Source organism: Pseudochaenichthys georgianus, chromosome 16 (assembly GCF_902827115.2).
Source record: "Pseudochaenichthys georgianus chromosome 16, fPseGeo1.2, whole genome shotgun sequence".
NCBI classification, from domain to species: domain Eukaryota; kingdom Metazoa; phylum Chordata; class Actinopteri; order Perciformes; family Channichthyidae; genus Pseudochaenichthys; species Pseudochaenichthys georgianus.
In genome coordinates, this window is record NC_047518.2 from 29,637,688 (window position 1) to 29,653,560 (window position 15,873).

The window sequence follows — 15,873 nt, forward strand, 5'->3', positions numbered from 1 at the left end:
ACCAGGAGTGTTGTGGACTCATTCCAAACATGCCTGACTTGTCTGCCGTGTTTTGGCTGAATTCTATTTCAATTGCCGTAGCTCTGGCTGTCGGCCAGAATCCGAAAACCATACATTATACTGTAAAACTAAGGCTTATTACTGTGTATTGACCAATGGGAGAAAGAAAAACAGCAACATAAATAAAACAAGGATAACTGTGACTTGTTGAGTAAATAACTGTGTGTTTTAAACCTTGATCCTCCCTGCAGAAATGTCTCCACTTTCTATCATTTTAATTTGTTTTAATGATATTGTCAACTGTAGATGTTTACAATATAGTAAGTTAGGAATTTAATGAGAACATATTTATTTACTTTTGTTTCAACATTGGATATTTTGTGTTTGTGGTGGATTCAATCGAATATTGAGAAAATTATGTATATAAAAAGGTTTTAATTACATTTTACGTTTTTTTTAGTTGACGCTTTTTTTTTACAGTTTTATGATTACCTTAAAATTACAAAGAAAATCTTAAAGTCTTATAATAGTAATACACTTTTATATTACGAGTTACATATTTAATTACAGATAATACTTTTTATTTGACTTTCATCTGCATTTATTTTCTGAAAGTGCAAAAATACTGTAAATATTATATAGTAAATTTACTGTAAAAAAAAAAGGAAATAAACGTTATTTGTGGTTATTGTCAAAATACTGAAAATAATGTTTTGGGTTGTTAATTTATAGTTAATATCTGCCATTTTACAGGATTTTGCAAGTTATTTAAAAAAACATGATACTTACTATAAACATTTACAGTTATTTCCTGTAAAATTACGATCTTTTTTTACAGTGTATAATAGACTGCAAAACAGAGTAGAGTACTGCAGACTGAGATGAGTTGTTTATAACAGACTCACACTAACAATAGATATTGTTATATGTCACTTAGCTTTAATCTCCAGTTGTAACAGATAATTAGTTACATAACAAAAGCATCACTAAGCCACCAGGGTGGGAGGAGGGGGTCAGGAGGACGGGACTGAACTGACCGCCCAGGGGCAAGGCAGAGGACCAGGAAGGGGTCTCCGGCGGACGGCCCGGGGGTAAGGCAGAGTCCAAAAAGGGGGATTCGGGCGGACGGCCCGGGGGCAAGGCAGAGGGCCAGGAAGGGGTCTCGGGCGGACGGCCCGGGGGTAAGGCGGAGTCCAAAAAGGGGGACTCGGGCGGACGGCCCGGGGGCAAGACAGAGTCCAAGGTGGGGACCATGGAGGGGCGAAGGCAGCGGCAGGAAGAGTCAGGGGGCCGGGCCGAGGGCGAGGCCCGCTGCACTCAGGGGGCCGGGCTCGAGGGCGAAGACCAGACAGCTCCGCAGGCCGGGCAGGAAGGCGCTGACGGGACAGCGCCGGAGGCCGGGCATGACCCGGTGTCGGAGCTGGTGGGACAGGCCTCGGCAGGATCCCCCACGGAAGAGGACCAGGACACGGGATTGGCAGGACCCCCGGCAGGAGAGCAGTCGGCGGGGCCTCCAACAGCACAGGACAAAGAGTTGGCAGGACCCCCGGCAGGAGAGTAGACGGCGGGACCCCCAACGGGACAGGACAAAGGGCTGGCAGGACCCCCGGCAGGAGAGTAGACGGCGGGACCCCCAACGGGACAGGACAAAGGGTTGGCAGGACCCCCGGCAGGAGAGTAGTCGGCGGGACCCCAACGGGACAGGACATGGAGTTGGCAGGACCCCCGGCAGAAGAGCAGTCTGCAGGACCTCCAACGGCACAGGACATGGGGTTGGCAGGACCCCCGGCAGAAGAGTAGTCTGCGGGACCTCCAACGGCACAGGACATGGGGTTGGCAGGACCCCCGGCAGAAGAGTAGTCTGCGGGACCTCCAACGGCACAGGACCTGGGGTTGGCAGGACCCCCGGCAGAAGAGTAGTCTGCGGGACCTCCAACAGCACTTCAGTAGGGACTTTAGATGGGACTAGATAAGGGACTAGGAAAGTGACCTGAGGAGGGACTAGGGAAGGGACTAGAGAAGGGACTACAGAGGGAACTAGAGAAGGGACCAGAGGAGGAACTCGAGAACGAAACTCGAGAGGAGACTCGAGAGGGGAACTAGAGAGGGGACTTGAGGAGGGACTAGAGGAGGGACTAAAGGAGGGAACTCCAGAGGGGACTAGAGGAGGGACTAGAGAAGGGAACTTGAGAGGGGACTCGAGAGGCGAACTAGAGAGGGGACTCGAGGAGGGACTAAAAGAGGGACTAGAGGAGGGATCAGAGGAGGGACTAAAGGAGGGAACTCGAGGGGGAACTGGAGATGGGACTGTGGCAGCTGGGGCCACATCTGGGTCTGGCACCAAGGCTGCTGGGACCGGGACTGGGGCCGGAATTGAAGCCAGAATCCTGGCTGAAAGGTCCGGTTCTGGAGCCGGAAACATGGCTGTAAAGTCCGGTTCCGGAGCAGGGACCGTGGCTGCTGGGCAGGGAACCGGAACACGGATCCATGGCTGTGTGGGGTGGTACTGGAGCACGGTACCATGGCTATGTGGGATGGTACTGGGGCACGGACCCATGGCTGCTGGGGCCAGAACTGGGTCCGTAACCATGGCTGCTGGGGGCTGAACTGGTTCTGGAACCCTCGCTCCTTGGGCTCGTGCTGCCAACCTGGCCTTGCGACCCCTTCCTTTAGGAGCCGTTTGGAGGCTCCGTGGACCTCCAAAGGCCAGACGAGTACCAGCGAATCGCTCCTGGACAGTAGCAAACACTGGGTGAGAAGCAGGGGCTGACGCCAGACGGACCACACCAATGCGTGTGGTGTCAAAACAGGAGTTGGGAGACCTGGGTCTGTCAGGATCGGGAAAACAAATTGTGAGGTAATCCAAAAGCCTGGCAGGTAAGAATTTCACCAAACTTTGATTCCTCAGTGTAAGGTGGACTGCTTCTGCCAGAGCAGCATCTCGCTGCTGAACCCTGACCGCTCCTATCCATTGATCAGAGCAGGTAGCCAAAGAAAATGTAAAATCCAATAATTCCTGCTCAAAAGGATCTGCTGGGCCCATATTTAAGGTCGGGTTGTAATGTTACGGTGTGTGAAGCAGGTAGGACCCAAATGCAGATTAACGTACAAATAATTCCTTTATTTCAAGGCTATGCTGACAAATACAGAACAGAACACTCACCGAGGACAAGCCAATACACAAGACAACCCGACAAAGAGACAGAAAACCCAGAACTTAAATACACCCAGGACTAATCACATAAACACGAGACAGGTGAGGAGGGAGGAGAAAACACATAGGTACCAGGTGAACACAATTGGGTAATCAGAGAGGGAAACCGACAGAAAGCAAACAGGCAGGAAACGGGGGTGAACACTTTACAAAATAAAATAGGAAACCCAAAGATAGAAAAGGACAAGAAAAATACCAACACAGACAAATCCTAACAGCAGTATAGTATAACATATATAGATATTAATTTCATGATGATAAACATTGTGGAACAATGATGAAAAATGGGAATGGATGTGGCGACGTAAAACTGACACAAAACAACAACAAACTTTTGCCAGCCAATTGGAGAGTTTCATCAGCAGCACGTGGTAAAAACCACCAATGAGCGCTCAGCTCGAGATACCAGCGAGCCGTTTCCCATCAAGCATTTCGCTTCCGCAGCTCGTGGAGAGCAACTGTGCCAACTCGCCTCGCCTCGCTCTCAAGGCTGCGGGCGTCTTTGTCCCGCGAGATTTCAAAGTCTCATGTGGGCGAGCCTCCATAGCAAGTCAGACAAAATGACTAACCATCATGCAACGCACTAGCAAGACGTTGATCGCAACTGCGCAGGTCTGCACAGGTCTTGCTTGTCTCAAACAAGCCTAGTGTGAACGTTGTGATCAGCTGTTTTAGCGCAGTTCTCCAGTGAAGGGGGGGGGAGTCTCCCTCCGCAGCCGGTTGGCGTAGTTTTGGCACAATTCCGTTGTACAGACCGACGTTAACCCAGCCCTGTCTGTGCACACGGAGACCGACCCTGTCGTCCGGTGATCTAACCGCCTTCTGGAAAAGCTTCACAAGTACGTCGGTACGCAAATGCGCTTTGTGACACAAGTGACGGTACGCATTTCAGATTACGCACATAACCTGCGTACCAGTTATGTACACCCCTGTACTACAGCAAAAGTATTCTCCGTCGTGACTTCCTGCAACAACACCACGCCGTTATCTTGATTCTGATTGGCCAGAAGACATTATCAAAGATGTTCTATTGAGAAGACGATCACTACGTGACAAAAGTTTTCAAAACCGTTTCTGGTCTTCGGTATTTCCAGACAAGTGGCTACTGAAATCAATCTTACTAACTGCTGTCTGTGCAATTTACTCCGCGCGAGTTGGCAGACTTTATTTTGCTTACTTTAACATAATTTTTCTTGGTGGGGCTAAGCCATTTCTTGGTATGGGTGTAGCCTACCCCAGCCATACCCTGGCGCTGCCACTGGTGGGATGTATGGGGCGGGCCATTCTGCATGCGTTAAATGCGTTAAATATTATAACGCAAAAAATGAATTACCGCCGTTAACGCGATAATTTTGACAGCATTAATATAAACATCTAAGTTTTTTGTGCCCCACCACTTTTGTACATATAAAAACGCCACTGCTTACACCAATTGTTTATTTGAGAATTTGATTTAATGTCTTGGTTCAGCTTAAACTTGGATTCTATGACTCAATTTCTCACCAAAAAGCCGGTGCTCCGTGATACCTACGCGCGCACTTCCACTTCCATCAATCTGGTAAATGTGCCTCTTTGATACTGTCTGTGTCTGAGTGGTGCCTTGGGAGTTAAGTAGTTTATTGGGTTAGTTAAATTATAGAGTATTAGGTACTGGCTTTGTCAGTCAATGGTCTGGATATGTTTACCAGTTTTGTGTCAAGATTGAGATGTATGTTCACAAATATGAGGAGCTGACTTTTATTTTCATAACATTTAAAAAAAACACATCCACAACGTAACATCAAAATCTAACGGCCTAAATGTTCTATTTACAGTACATTAACAAATATACATTCAAGGCAAGACCATTCAAGAAAAGCCGCAGTGCAATGATTTGATCACACAACATACACAATTGAAAAATTATTAATACACATTTTTGGGAGAAAAATAAATAAACGTTAGTGATTTGTTCAGTGAACAAACGGGTGCATTTAAAACAAAAATGCTAGCCGGTCCAAGACTGTAAGACACAATCAGTCTGACAGGCTATTCCGTTTTTCTCCCCCATCCCAAACAACTACATCACATTGATTTTGTTTTATTAAAATCTCTAACTTAAATTAATTATATTTCTTTGGTACAGTAGCTGTATATTTGTGGAGACCTTTAAAAAAAGGAACATCCAGATTACAAGTTGATTTTATAACACATTTCTATGAGTCCCATTCAATCTAAACAAACATTTCAAACTGTCACCAAAACCCATAAGGTCATCTGATTTGATCATAGACCCTACAGTATTAAGACTTTTTCAGGATATGACAATATGTCACATACAGCACCTGTTTGTTTAAAAATAAAACACTAGCTCATGATTAAAGAGGAGGCAAAAACCTAAGGCCCAGGACCACTACAAAGTCTCTGTAAACACAGATTAGACTTATTGTTATTTTTAAATAAAAAGTCACTGATTAAGTTTAAAGGAAGGCATTCAGTTGGTGCCACTATTAATCATCCTCAAAATAACTGAAAGTCAGTGGGAGATTTCTTATTCTTGCACCTTTTGATGAATGATACATATTGTACATTTCAGGATATCTCTTCAAGTACTTCACTGGTGTTATGGCCTTTCAGTGACAGGGGTCAAAAGGGTATTTAGCGACGCCTCCATGAAGCTCCACCTCTGTCTCGGACCAAGCGATGACGTCTCCTTTGAGGTCGCTGCCACATGAGGCCAGGCTGTAGATGTCACTGGGAGGCAGGACATGTGACCACAAATGTAGGTCTGACATCTCTCCCACAAAAGACTGAGTGGCATCAAAACGGCCTCCCAGAATATCCTGAAGAAGAGAGAAAGAACAGTCAAAGTTAACACGAATCATTGCTTTCCAAAATTGGTATTAAAATATTACTTATGTTGTGCCAGACCAAAATAGAAGTAATCATCAGGCCCATTTCTTAGATCAGATATATAAGATATATATTGTAGTATGATGGTCACTTTACTCAACGTCGCTGGCTCGTGCTAGCTGCTTTTATTGGAAAGGAGTGGACAACACTGCATTTTGTTAACCGCAGCTTTGTGCCGTAAATCAGGCCAAAAATGTTGCTCGTACGTACAGAGAGGCTTTTAGGTAATATCTGAATGCAGATTGTGTCATTATTTTAAAACCAGTGCATATGGTTTTATAAATTAAATCACACTTGTATTTCCACTTGAAAATGGAACACACTAGATGTTCTCCCATGCATTCAATGCCTCCCTTCTTGCATTGTGTATCGACAGAGGATGAAGCTTTACCTGTTCCTGTCCCAGGATGAAGACTCCTCCAGCTTTGATCGGGTGCCAGGGGGAAAGGTTTGTCCCGGACCCCCTCTGTTCTCCGTCCTGGTAGGCCTCCCACTGCCCATCCCTTGTGGACCAAGTCACACAAATGTGATGCCACTCCCCATCACCCAATGACAGGGGGAGCGTCAAGGCCTGTGGTTGAGAGAGTGAAGGTGGTGAGACACTTATACAAATACATCCAATATAAATAACAATACGTTCAGAAAGAAAATATATAAAATAGGCCCTCCCCTTTTAGCTCCATGAGTCAACTACCATCTACTTCCATCAGAAGTCACGATAAGGTTTAACCATTATTAACTGTAATTTGATCTGATTTGAGTTACACTGACCAACCCAACAACCAACTATAATCAGACACATCCTGGAGCATTTACAAAACACAATTTTCTGACTGAATCCGGTCCATTTCGAATGACTTTGATGAGAGAACAGAACAAGAAATACAGAAATATCTGTAAAAACTGTGTAGATGTTTTCTCTCTCACCTTGTCATCAATCAGCAGCTCCATGGGGTTGTCCCCCCACTCAATGAGCACTATTTCATTAGCCTGTCCTGGTGCTGAGTAAGAGAAGGGCGTCCCCAGGGTCTGCCCGGCGCCCGCCTTGATCCAGAGACACAATGTCATGGCGAAGATCTCCTGCATCAGCGTCGTCTTCACCTGCCCGTACATGTAGTTGGTTCTCATGGGGAAGCTGATTTGGAAACCTTTGGGATTAAAAGAGTTGTCCCTGCTGTGACCTGTTGTTGAAGACAAATAACATCATTCAATGACAACAATCATTAAGTAACTGGAGCTTTAGATCATGTCTCCTGAGCACTTCCACTGTAGAGTTTGCCCAGTTGTTATTCCTACCTACGCTGTAAAATGTATTATCTCTTCGATTTACACACAGCATCTATTGCACGTCTGTCCGTCCTGGGAGAGGGATCCCTCCTCTGTTGCTCTACCTGAGGTTTCTCCCATTTTTCCCCCTTAAACTGTGGGTTTTCTCTGGAAGTGTTTCCTTGTACGATGTGAGGGTCTAAGGACAGAGGGTGTCGTTTTCTCATACTGATATTCTGCACAAACTGTGCTGTTTTATTTGCTGTGAAGTGTCTTTACTGTAGAGTATTTTGTATTATATGTACAGCACTTTGGCTCGACCAAAAATCGTTTAAAAATGTGCTATATAAATAAAACTTGATTTGATTCAAATGTATTGTGGCTAGATGTTTAAACTGTAAGCAGTTTAAGTTCATCAAACTCATGTTGGCTTAAAATGTTTGAGTATGCCATAAAACAACAGGGGACAAAACAATCTAAGGTCTCAAACGTCCATTTAGTAGCTGTTCTGGAGCTTTTTCGTCATCATTTTTGTTGCCACTGGCTGTTACCGAGGTAAAGAAGGTACTTTAAAAATCTATTCCCCTCACAGAGTTATAATTCCTTAGTTTTTTCAGAGAGGACTATTTTTTTTATCTGATTGTTTAATGTTGAAGTAGGTAGTAGACCTGCTCAAGGTCACAGTATTAGATGTTATAGGTGTTAATTGAGCCACCCCTAACCAAATGACATCATATATTTTTCATCTTATTTTTTTTCCGAACATACTCAGCTGCCGAACACGTCACTTACACAACTTTTACCAAATGCTGCTTTATTAATAAAAACATGTCTGTCATAAATGACTGCATGTTATTCAGTGTGTGTACCTGGGAGGTGCAGCTTGCTGAGCATTGTTTCCAGTTTATTTGAGTGGAAACCAGTCTGTGGCCCTGTGTGTGTATGATAACTGTGACTGTCTGCTTCATTACTATGGTGGTCTTCATCATCATCGTCATCATCGTCATCATGGTGCCCTTCATCGTAGTCGTCATGGTCACTGTCCACATCGTGATGGTCTGTGTGGCGACTGCTGGCCCTGTGGTCGTTCTTGTGGTCATCGTCGTCGTCGTCGTCGTGGTGGTCGTCGTGGCGGTCGTCGTGGCGGTCGTCGTGGCGGTCGTTGTGGTGATTTTCGTGGTGTTCGTCGTGGTGTTCGTCTGAATGGTGATGGTCGTCTGAATGGTGATGGTCTTTGTCGTCTCTGTGGGTGCTGTCGTCATCATGGTGGTCATGGCTGCTGAGGGCGGAGGAGTGACGGCGCAGCTGCTGCTCCAGAGCGTTGATCTTCCTCTGGAGAAGCTCCTTCAGAGAGCTGGAGTAGGCCACAGACGTGTTCCTCTTCTGGAGGTGAACAACACACAGGTGAAGACGTGATAGCAACACACTTCCTGTCACTTAAATCCTTTACTTCCTGCTTACACAATAATGAGTTGGCCTGTCACCTTAAAGTCTAAGAGAGTAATTTTGTGTGTTTTGCTTTTCTTTCCCTGAACCCTTTAATGTCAGCTGCAGTAGTCAGGTATTCATTGTCTCCTCCTGTATATCAATATTCCAATGACTTGTATATAGACTATTTTGCACTATTTCTATTATATTATATATTTTTTTTATTTACTTGCACTATTATCTGTTTTATTGTTGTTGCACTGTTGGAGGAGCCTGTGACCTAAGATTGTCATTGTCATAACTATACTGTAGCTATGCACAAATGACAATAAAAGCCTTGCATCTTGAATTTACTTTTCTTCCTCTCAGGTAATCTGGGCTTTTTCGTGGCACATGCCCTGATTAACAACCTGTCAGGGGCGATCAAGATAAGCACTACTGATGTAAGACTCATGCCAACCTAATCCATGCCAACCTAATCCATGTAACCTTTAGCAAGAGTCTCTCACATCGGTGACGAACATACCTGAGCCTGTTGCTGCTCCGAGGTGCCAACTGACGGACATCACAGTGACCCTCTTGCTCTTTACGCAATCAAGTATTACATATTTCCTTTCTCTAAAGAAGTAAGTGCACATACTACTGGGACTTGGTAAATGCAACCCGTTGATGTTACCTTTGATATGTCCAAACAAGCAAAAGAACAAGTTATCACTACACATCATAAACCTCCCCCTACATCCTTTTATCAACTGTAGTGTACATACTTTAACACAATATTTCTTGAATGCATTTTCATCTGTTTTTCCTTCTCTATTTCTTTCTTTCTGTTTTACTTTACTTTGTCTTATTTCTAGCTGTCTTTCTACGTGTGTGTTATTTCCGAGTACAAATCTGAAGAAGTTTCCTCCTCTCGCTGCTCACCTGCAGATTGTCCAGCCTGTCCTTCAGCGCCTGCAGCATCCTCTCCATCTGCTCTGGGGACGATGTTATGTCCCCCGGTCTCACATGTTTATCCTTCCCCTGGTGGTCGCTGTGCCCCCCATCAGATCGCTGCCCCCCCATGGATGGGTAGTGCGGTGAGTCTGGTATAAGGTTTTCATGGGGACCTTGCTGGTTGCTATAGTGCCCGTTGTCAGTGTACGTGTGATGACTGTCCGCCCCTGTGTGACGGGGGTCTGAGCCGTGGTGCTCGTTGTGAGGCGTGAGGCCCCGTCCGAGACCCTCACACAGGCTGAGCTTGGCCGTCAGCTCTCTGATGGTCTCCCTCTGGTCCAGGATGGTCTCTTTCTGCTGCAGGAGGCTCTCCCTGAGGTGCAGGATGGTGGCTTTCGCCTCATCGCTCGCCCCCCACCAGCCAGCAGGGGGTACACTTTGATGTCCTGGCCCTACACCAGGACCCCCCATGGGGAAGCATGCAGGGTCTGCGTCCACGGGAATAGGGGTGCAGATGAAGCGCGGGTGGGCTCCGAAGTCAGGCCCTGAGCTTGCAGACGCAGGGCAGAGGATAAGGGAAATGAAAGATATCAAAATGGGAACAAGCAACAGGTGTCGGGACCGGGACTTCCTCATTATCTCCATCCAAAGTTCAGCCAGGAAGACTAAGGAGCTTGGCTTCACTTCACAATGTGCGACGTACGTGGAGGTCAAGGTTGTCTTGACTTCATGGTAGTTGGAAAGGAGACATCAGGAAGCCCGATAACAAAGCATCCACTCATCTGACAAACAAATGGAATTCACAGCTTTGTCTTTTATATTCTTTGTCACGTGATATAATTATTTAATCCTGGATCTTGGCTTGTTTCTCTCCCTCCGTCTCTGAGGAATGCAGTAAACCTGTAAAACACAGAAAGACAGATTTTAAAAGAAGGTCTTTAGTAACACAAGGGGAGGACACAATAATAAAATCACCTTTCCACTAGGGAAGCTTTTTGTTAAGACTGTCAGAGTAGTGTTGATTCAGCTCTGATTACACGTGTTTGCTGTTTGTGGTGTTTACCATATGTTTGTTCCAGTGCTATATATTTGTATCTACAAGTCTACAGTCATTAGCTTCACATGTTTTTGCTGATTTAGTTAGCATCATAGTGAAATTAAAAACATACTCTATTGAGTGAAATAAAAAATGTGAGAGGTATCATTTACATATAATGTTCTCTCTCACATTCATTTCTACCCTCTGGCCTTTATTTACCAATTCTGCTCGTTCAGAAATGCAGTGAATAAGCCTCAATGACCGTAATGACACTTTGAGAGCAGGCTGACCAGTGTAAAGGTCTTCAGTGCTCAGCAGGATGATGGAGGATGACCTCCTCAGCTGAGTCTGTCTGACCAGTCAACTCACATGGCACGGAGGATTAGTCCAAATCATGACGTCCTAAATTAACCAGACGACGAGACATTTGTTGTCCTCTTTTAGTTTAAATGAATGTGATGTACTTAGTTTCTTGAAGCCCTAATTAAGCCTGCAGGGACACATTCAATCTTTTGTATAGACTTGAACAGTTTATTGTTTAAAGTCTGGATCCCAAACGATCCCCAAACCCTAACATGGAGTATTATTTTTCTTGTGTCTATATCACAAAGGCTCGCTGACCCTCTGAGCGATGTAGCATGTCCTTCATTATACAGGGTCGGCATTTCGAAATGGCACACACGTGATGTGGCAGCTAAACCTCCCAGACCACCTGTTGCTCGCAGTGACCAGCCTACACAATGTGTGTGTGTGTGTGTGTGTGTGTGTGTGTGTGTGTGTGTGTGTGTGTGTGTGTGTGTGTGTGTGTGTGTGTGTGTGTGTGTGTGTGTGTGTGTGTGTGTGTGTTGAAGGTTCATACATGATTCACTGCACTATATCAATAATAAAACAGGGTGAACTCCATACAGACATAGTCTGTTGTGTAAAAATTATCACCACTGCCTTCATTATACCAAGTAAGTTAAATGCAAAACAATTATTGAGCTGCAAAACAGGAAAAACAATTCCTTATTTATTTTTAATTGAGAAGGAATTTTTACTAACATGTCTTACCAGTAAAAAGGAGTAACAACCCCTGAACTAAAAGGTGTTTTTCTGTCTCTGCAGACCCTGCTGTGATTTACGGGGCTTAGAGGACAGACAGATGGTCGATGTACAAAAACGTTTCACACCCAATCACCACAGTTTAGCTGTGACCTTATGCCCAGAGGTCACTTAATTAACCTAATTGCCAACAGTTCTTGTGCTACCTTAGCCAGAGATAAGTGGGCTCGCATGCTTTAGTGCGTGTGTATGGGTGTGTGTATGTGTGTGCATTGGTGAGATAATCCATGGTGAACCCAGTGGTCGTGCACCATATGCTCAAGGTGGATTTAAGTAGTGAGATTAATCCCAAATTGCAAACTGACAACAGAAGTTAGATCTGTGAATAAAAAACATCGGACTCTGAGAAAGAAAATATGGAAGTCTCTACTGGTAAACAGATTATTTCTTGACAGAGAATGGATCTGGCGTTAAAACTATAAACATCCCAGTGCATTACAAGATCAATGTCGATATCATTTTCTCGGGCAAGTGGCTCGCACAAAATGTGTTGAGACACAAAATAGATCAAAGTGTAAATCCTTCTTCAGTGTAAATCCCACAGTTTAAATGCAGAGTGCTGCTGCTTTGTTTACTTGTCAGGCTTTCTGGTGTTAGATGAGGTCAAACATGTTTGACTTAAACCTGCAAGATGCGTCCTTAGCTTACAATCCATATATAAATTATATTTTCACCGTTGTTATATCATTGTAAAATGTTTTATATTTTGCATGGCTAATGTGTTAAATACTCTGTTAAATGTACATTTATTTATATAAATCAAGAAGTTACATGTAGAATAAACTGCTAAAATAATGTCAGACGGAATATTGATTATCGGAAACATTTTTTTTTGGGTCTAAATTAGCATTAGTTGTCGAATTAAAAAATGTTGGATAAAACTGGCTTTTTCATTTTTCTAATGAAACTTCGTAAGACTTTTATCCCTTCCTCCCACCCTCTTATTCACTCTCATGGTCAGCTCCAATTTTTAAGACAGTGAATGATTTTCTGATTTATGTGTTATTGTGAACTCTGCAGCCGATGTTTCTAAAACATCCATTAAACTAAATATATTATATTGTAATTAATTTTAATCCATTAATTTCCCTCAAAAGAAACACTTGGGAACATAGATATATATATATATATATATATAACACATATTCCTATAGTTTACACCGATATTAGAGTTGAATAAACCCAAATTAATTTCCTTGCAAGGATCCATTGTCCCACTGACCTTGTTTTCGAGGAATATGTTTTCCCAATTTAGTGAACACATTTCGGACAAAGGTTCGTACAACGTACAACCATGTCATTGAGGACGTCTTGGCTGGCTCTACGTTTTTTGACTAAAAATGAATAAATAAATAAACTAAAATGCTTTTAGTAACTGACATCAATAATCAATTTGTTGTTACATGTTATATTTTAATGATCAACTATTTATTATTTTTTATGTTTTAACAATATGTCCAAATCGTTCTCTATAAAAAAGGGTCAATGTTTCTTTGCATCTGAATGGTAAAAGGTTAAAGCAGAGCCACACTTTGGCTCTTAACTGGCCTCTTTACTTTTTCAATATTTGAATAAAAGAAGAGTTAAATGAACATTGTGAGAGCGTTCTTACCTCAGAGTCCTTGAGCCTGCAGCTGTGTCTCCCCTCTGCAGAGTCTGATCAGATTAATAGAGCTTTACACAAGAGTGGAGAGCTCAACTCCTTTTATCCCTCCTTCATTGTCTCTACCTCCCACTTTGCTCTCCTCCCCTCTTTTAGCTTGTGTTTCTCTTGGAAGACCACTCCTCTTTTACTGCTGAGTCTTAGACATCAGTGCCATCTTCATTTTTATTCTATTAATGTGGATTTCTGACTTTATTGAATATAACTATCTGATAGCCTACATTAACACTTACTGACTTACTGACCTCAGATCCTTTGTACCAAGAATCTCTCATTGGCTCAGCTCCGGCGTCACGCAGCTCACCTGGATCTCAGCACGGGACTAATTGGTCTTTTTAATTCCTCGTGTCCACCGGTCTGACTGAGGGCCAAAGAGGCAAAGGCAGGACAGCAGATGGCTGATTAAAGTCAGAAAATCACTAGACAAATAAACTATGGATCCAGCATGTTGATTACATTAAAATAAAAAATTAGATTAGATTAATCAATGTTTCAATTAATTAAATGTCCACTCAAGGGACTAATTAGGATCTTACTTTTTAGAAAGCTGTTTCAAAAAGTATCTGGCACATTTACATAATAACAAAACTACAACACAATTTAAACATATACACTTTTTACGCTATTATTTTTAAATGGCTGGCAGTGTTTGATTATCTTAAACTGCCTTTAGAGCTAACATTTAGTTGTCAATTTAAAATTCCGATATGAACAAAGTGACACAATTCAGAGTCTGTTATCAAATTAGAACTATGAGCAGTTGAACAAAGTGACATTGAGTAAACCAACCTGATTACAAGAGATCCAGATTCTGACAAATACTGAATAACAGGTTACATAAAACGATGTGTCCCCTGGATCTGTTACTATACTCTGTTTCTGCCAATATATATATATAACAAAAACATTTCCTGGATTTAATTTTGATGTATTGCTTTGCAGATATCAAAAAGGCAGTCCAATGCATTTGACATATTATTAACATAATGTATATAAATAGTATGCATGTGAGCTGTGCTGAATGTTTAATTGATTGCCTTTAAGTCTTAGTGGTGTATGACCATTCCTACCTGGCATTGTTGGTCTCAAAGACACAGTTTGATCTTTGTAGTAATAACTAAGATGGTACTGATATAGTACAATGATACTTTAAAGCCTGCACTTGTTGCACCACCAGCTGTGGATGTTCAGGTTTCTGCAGGAGAAGTGCAGCAGGAAGTGATGTCACACATCGCCCCCACCTGGGAGAAACCTGCAACTGCAAAGAAACACAGCTTCAGTCAGACATCTGAATGTCAATAGATTTTTATTTTTGGGCCCTTTATACAATGCACAGTTTTGAAGCACATGGCTAGATTGATCTGAGACCACTCCACCATATTAAAGGGGAAAATACTTTGCTCCACTATAATAAATACACAGTAATAGTCAGTATTGGTGAACACTTGATGATTGGACTCACATGCAAACAATTCAACACAATGTTGAAATGTTATTATTGCAAGAGTTTTGAATAGCCAACAGCAAGAGTTCATTTTTTGTGAAAAATATTTCTTCACAATCACAATTTCTACTGCCTTTATTTGTTATTTTGTACATTTAACAAGAAATGTGAAGGCGGTAGCTTGCTCTTCACAGCTTTTTTTGTAATTATTTCATAGTTTGCCGCTGTCTTCTCTCCGGCAGCAGCTTTTATCCGTAGAATCAAGGCACAGACAGTAAGTGAAGTGGATTAACTTTTAAGTTTTTCTATTTTAAATACTGTTATTATTATGCTACCTCAATCTCCATCTGTCAAATAACTATATAATAATGCAATAAAAAGTACAACATGTCACACTAAATCATTGTTAAGTGGAATAATAACAATCATGACAATCACACACAAGTGCAATGCTACTTTTAGAAACACTAGGTCATGACTTTTTGTATTCATATTTGTATGTACTATTATTAGTGCATTATTAGTGCATTTTCTTTTTGTATAAAGTGATTTAATTTAATTATTGAAGCATGAATGTGTATAGCATCACTTTAAAATTGCAGCTAATAAATGTGGGGTTCATTTTAATCACTTCAGAAACTGTTGTCACTTAACTTATAACAACACATCATCAATTATTAGGAAATGTATATTAATATTTCGAATCTGCAAAGTTAATAAACATGTCAAGTGAATATAATGGAGTGAGTGACACATTTATTTTTCTTCTGAAGTAAATATTAGAAGTATAAAGAGCATAACATATGTTCAATATTGTAATTTAATTCAGTACTCGAGTAAATGCATTAACTCCCCACTGGCACTGACCCTGACACTTTAACTTCTCC

General features: G+C 42.4%; 1 protein-coding gene across 2 annotated transcripts; it reads right to left on the reverse strand.

Annotated features, from left to right (window-relative positions):
• Positions 1–4,950: 4,950 nt before the first annotated feature.
• LOC117461191 (neuronal pentraxin-1) lies at positions 4,951–13,546 on the reverse strand. Of its 2 annotated transcripts, none has more exons than XM_034102967.1 (6): positions 13,492–13,546; positions 9,725–10,636; positions 8,344–8,755; positions 7,034–7,287; positions 6,498–6,677; positions 4,951–6,036 (listed from the first exon to the last, which is right to left on the reverse strand). In XM_034102967.1, exons 2-6 carry the CDS (start codon positions 10,379–10,381, stop codon positions 5,827–5,829), a joined length of 1,713 nt encoding a protein of 570 aa, XP_033958858.1. In that variant the 5' UTR covers positions 10,382–10,636; positions 13,492–13,546; the 3' UTR covers positions 4,951–5,826. The 2 variants fall into 2 exon arrangements, with proteins under 2 accessions (XP_033958858.1, XP_033958857.1); XM_034102966.1 differs by having other exon boundaries at positions 8,242–8,755.
• Between the last annotated feature and the right edge of the window lie 2,327 nt (positions 13,547–15,873).

Coding starts and splice junctions, on each gene's coding strand:
- LOC117461191 (XM_034102966.1), bottom strand. CDS start 10,381: ATGGAGATAATGAGGAAGTCCCGGTCCCGACACCTGTTGCTTGTTCCC. Junction 8,756..9,724: donor ACAGGCTGGACAATCTGCAG/GTGAGCAGCGAG, acceptor GTTCACCTCCAG/AAGAGGAACACGTCTGTGGC. Junction 6,037..6,497: donor TCATCCTGGGACAGGAACAG/GTAAAGCTTCAT, acceptor TCTCTTCTTCAG/GATATTCTGGGAGGCCGTTT.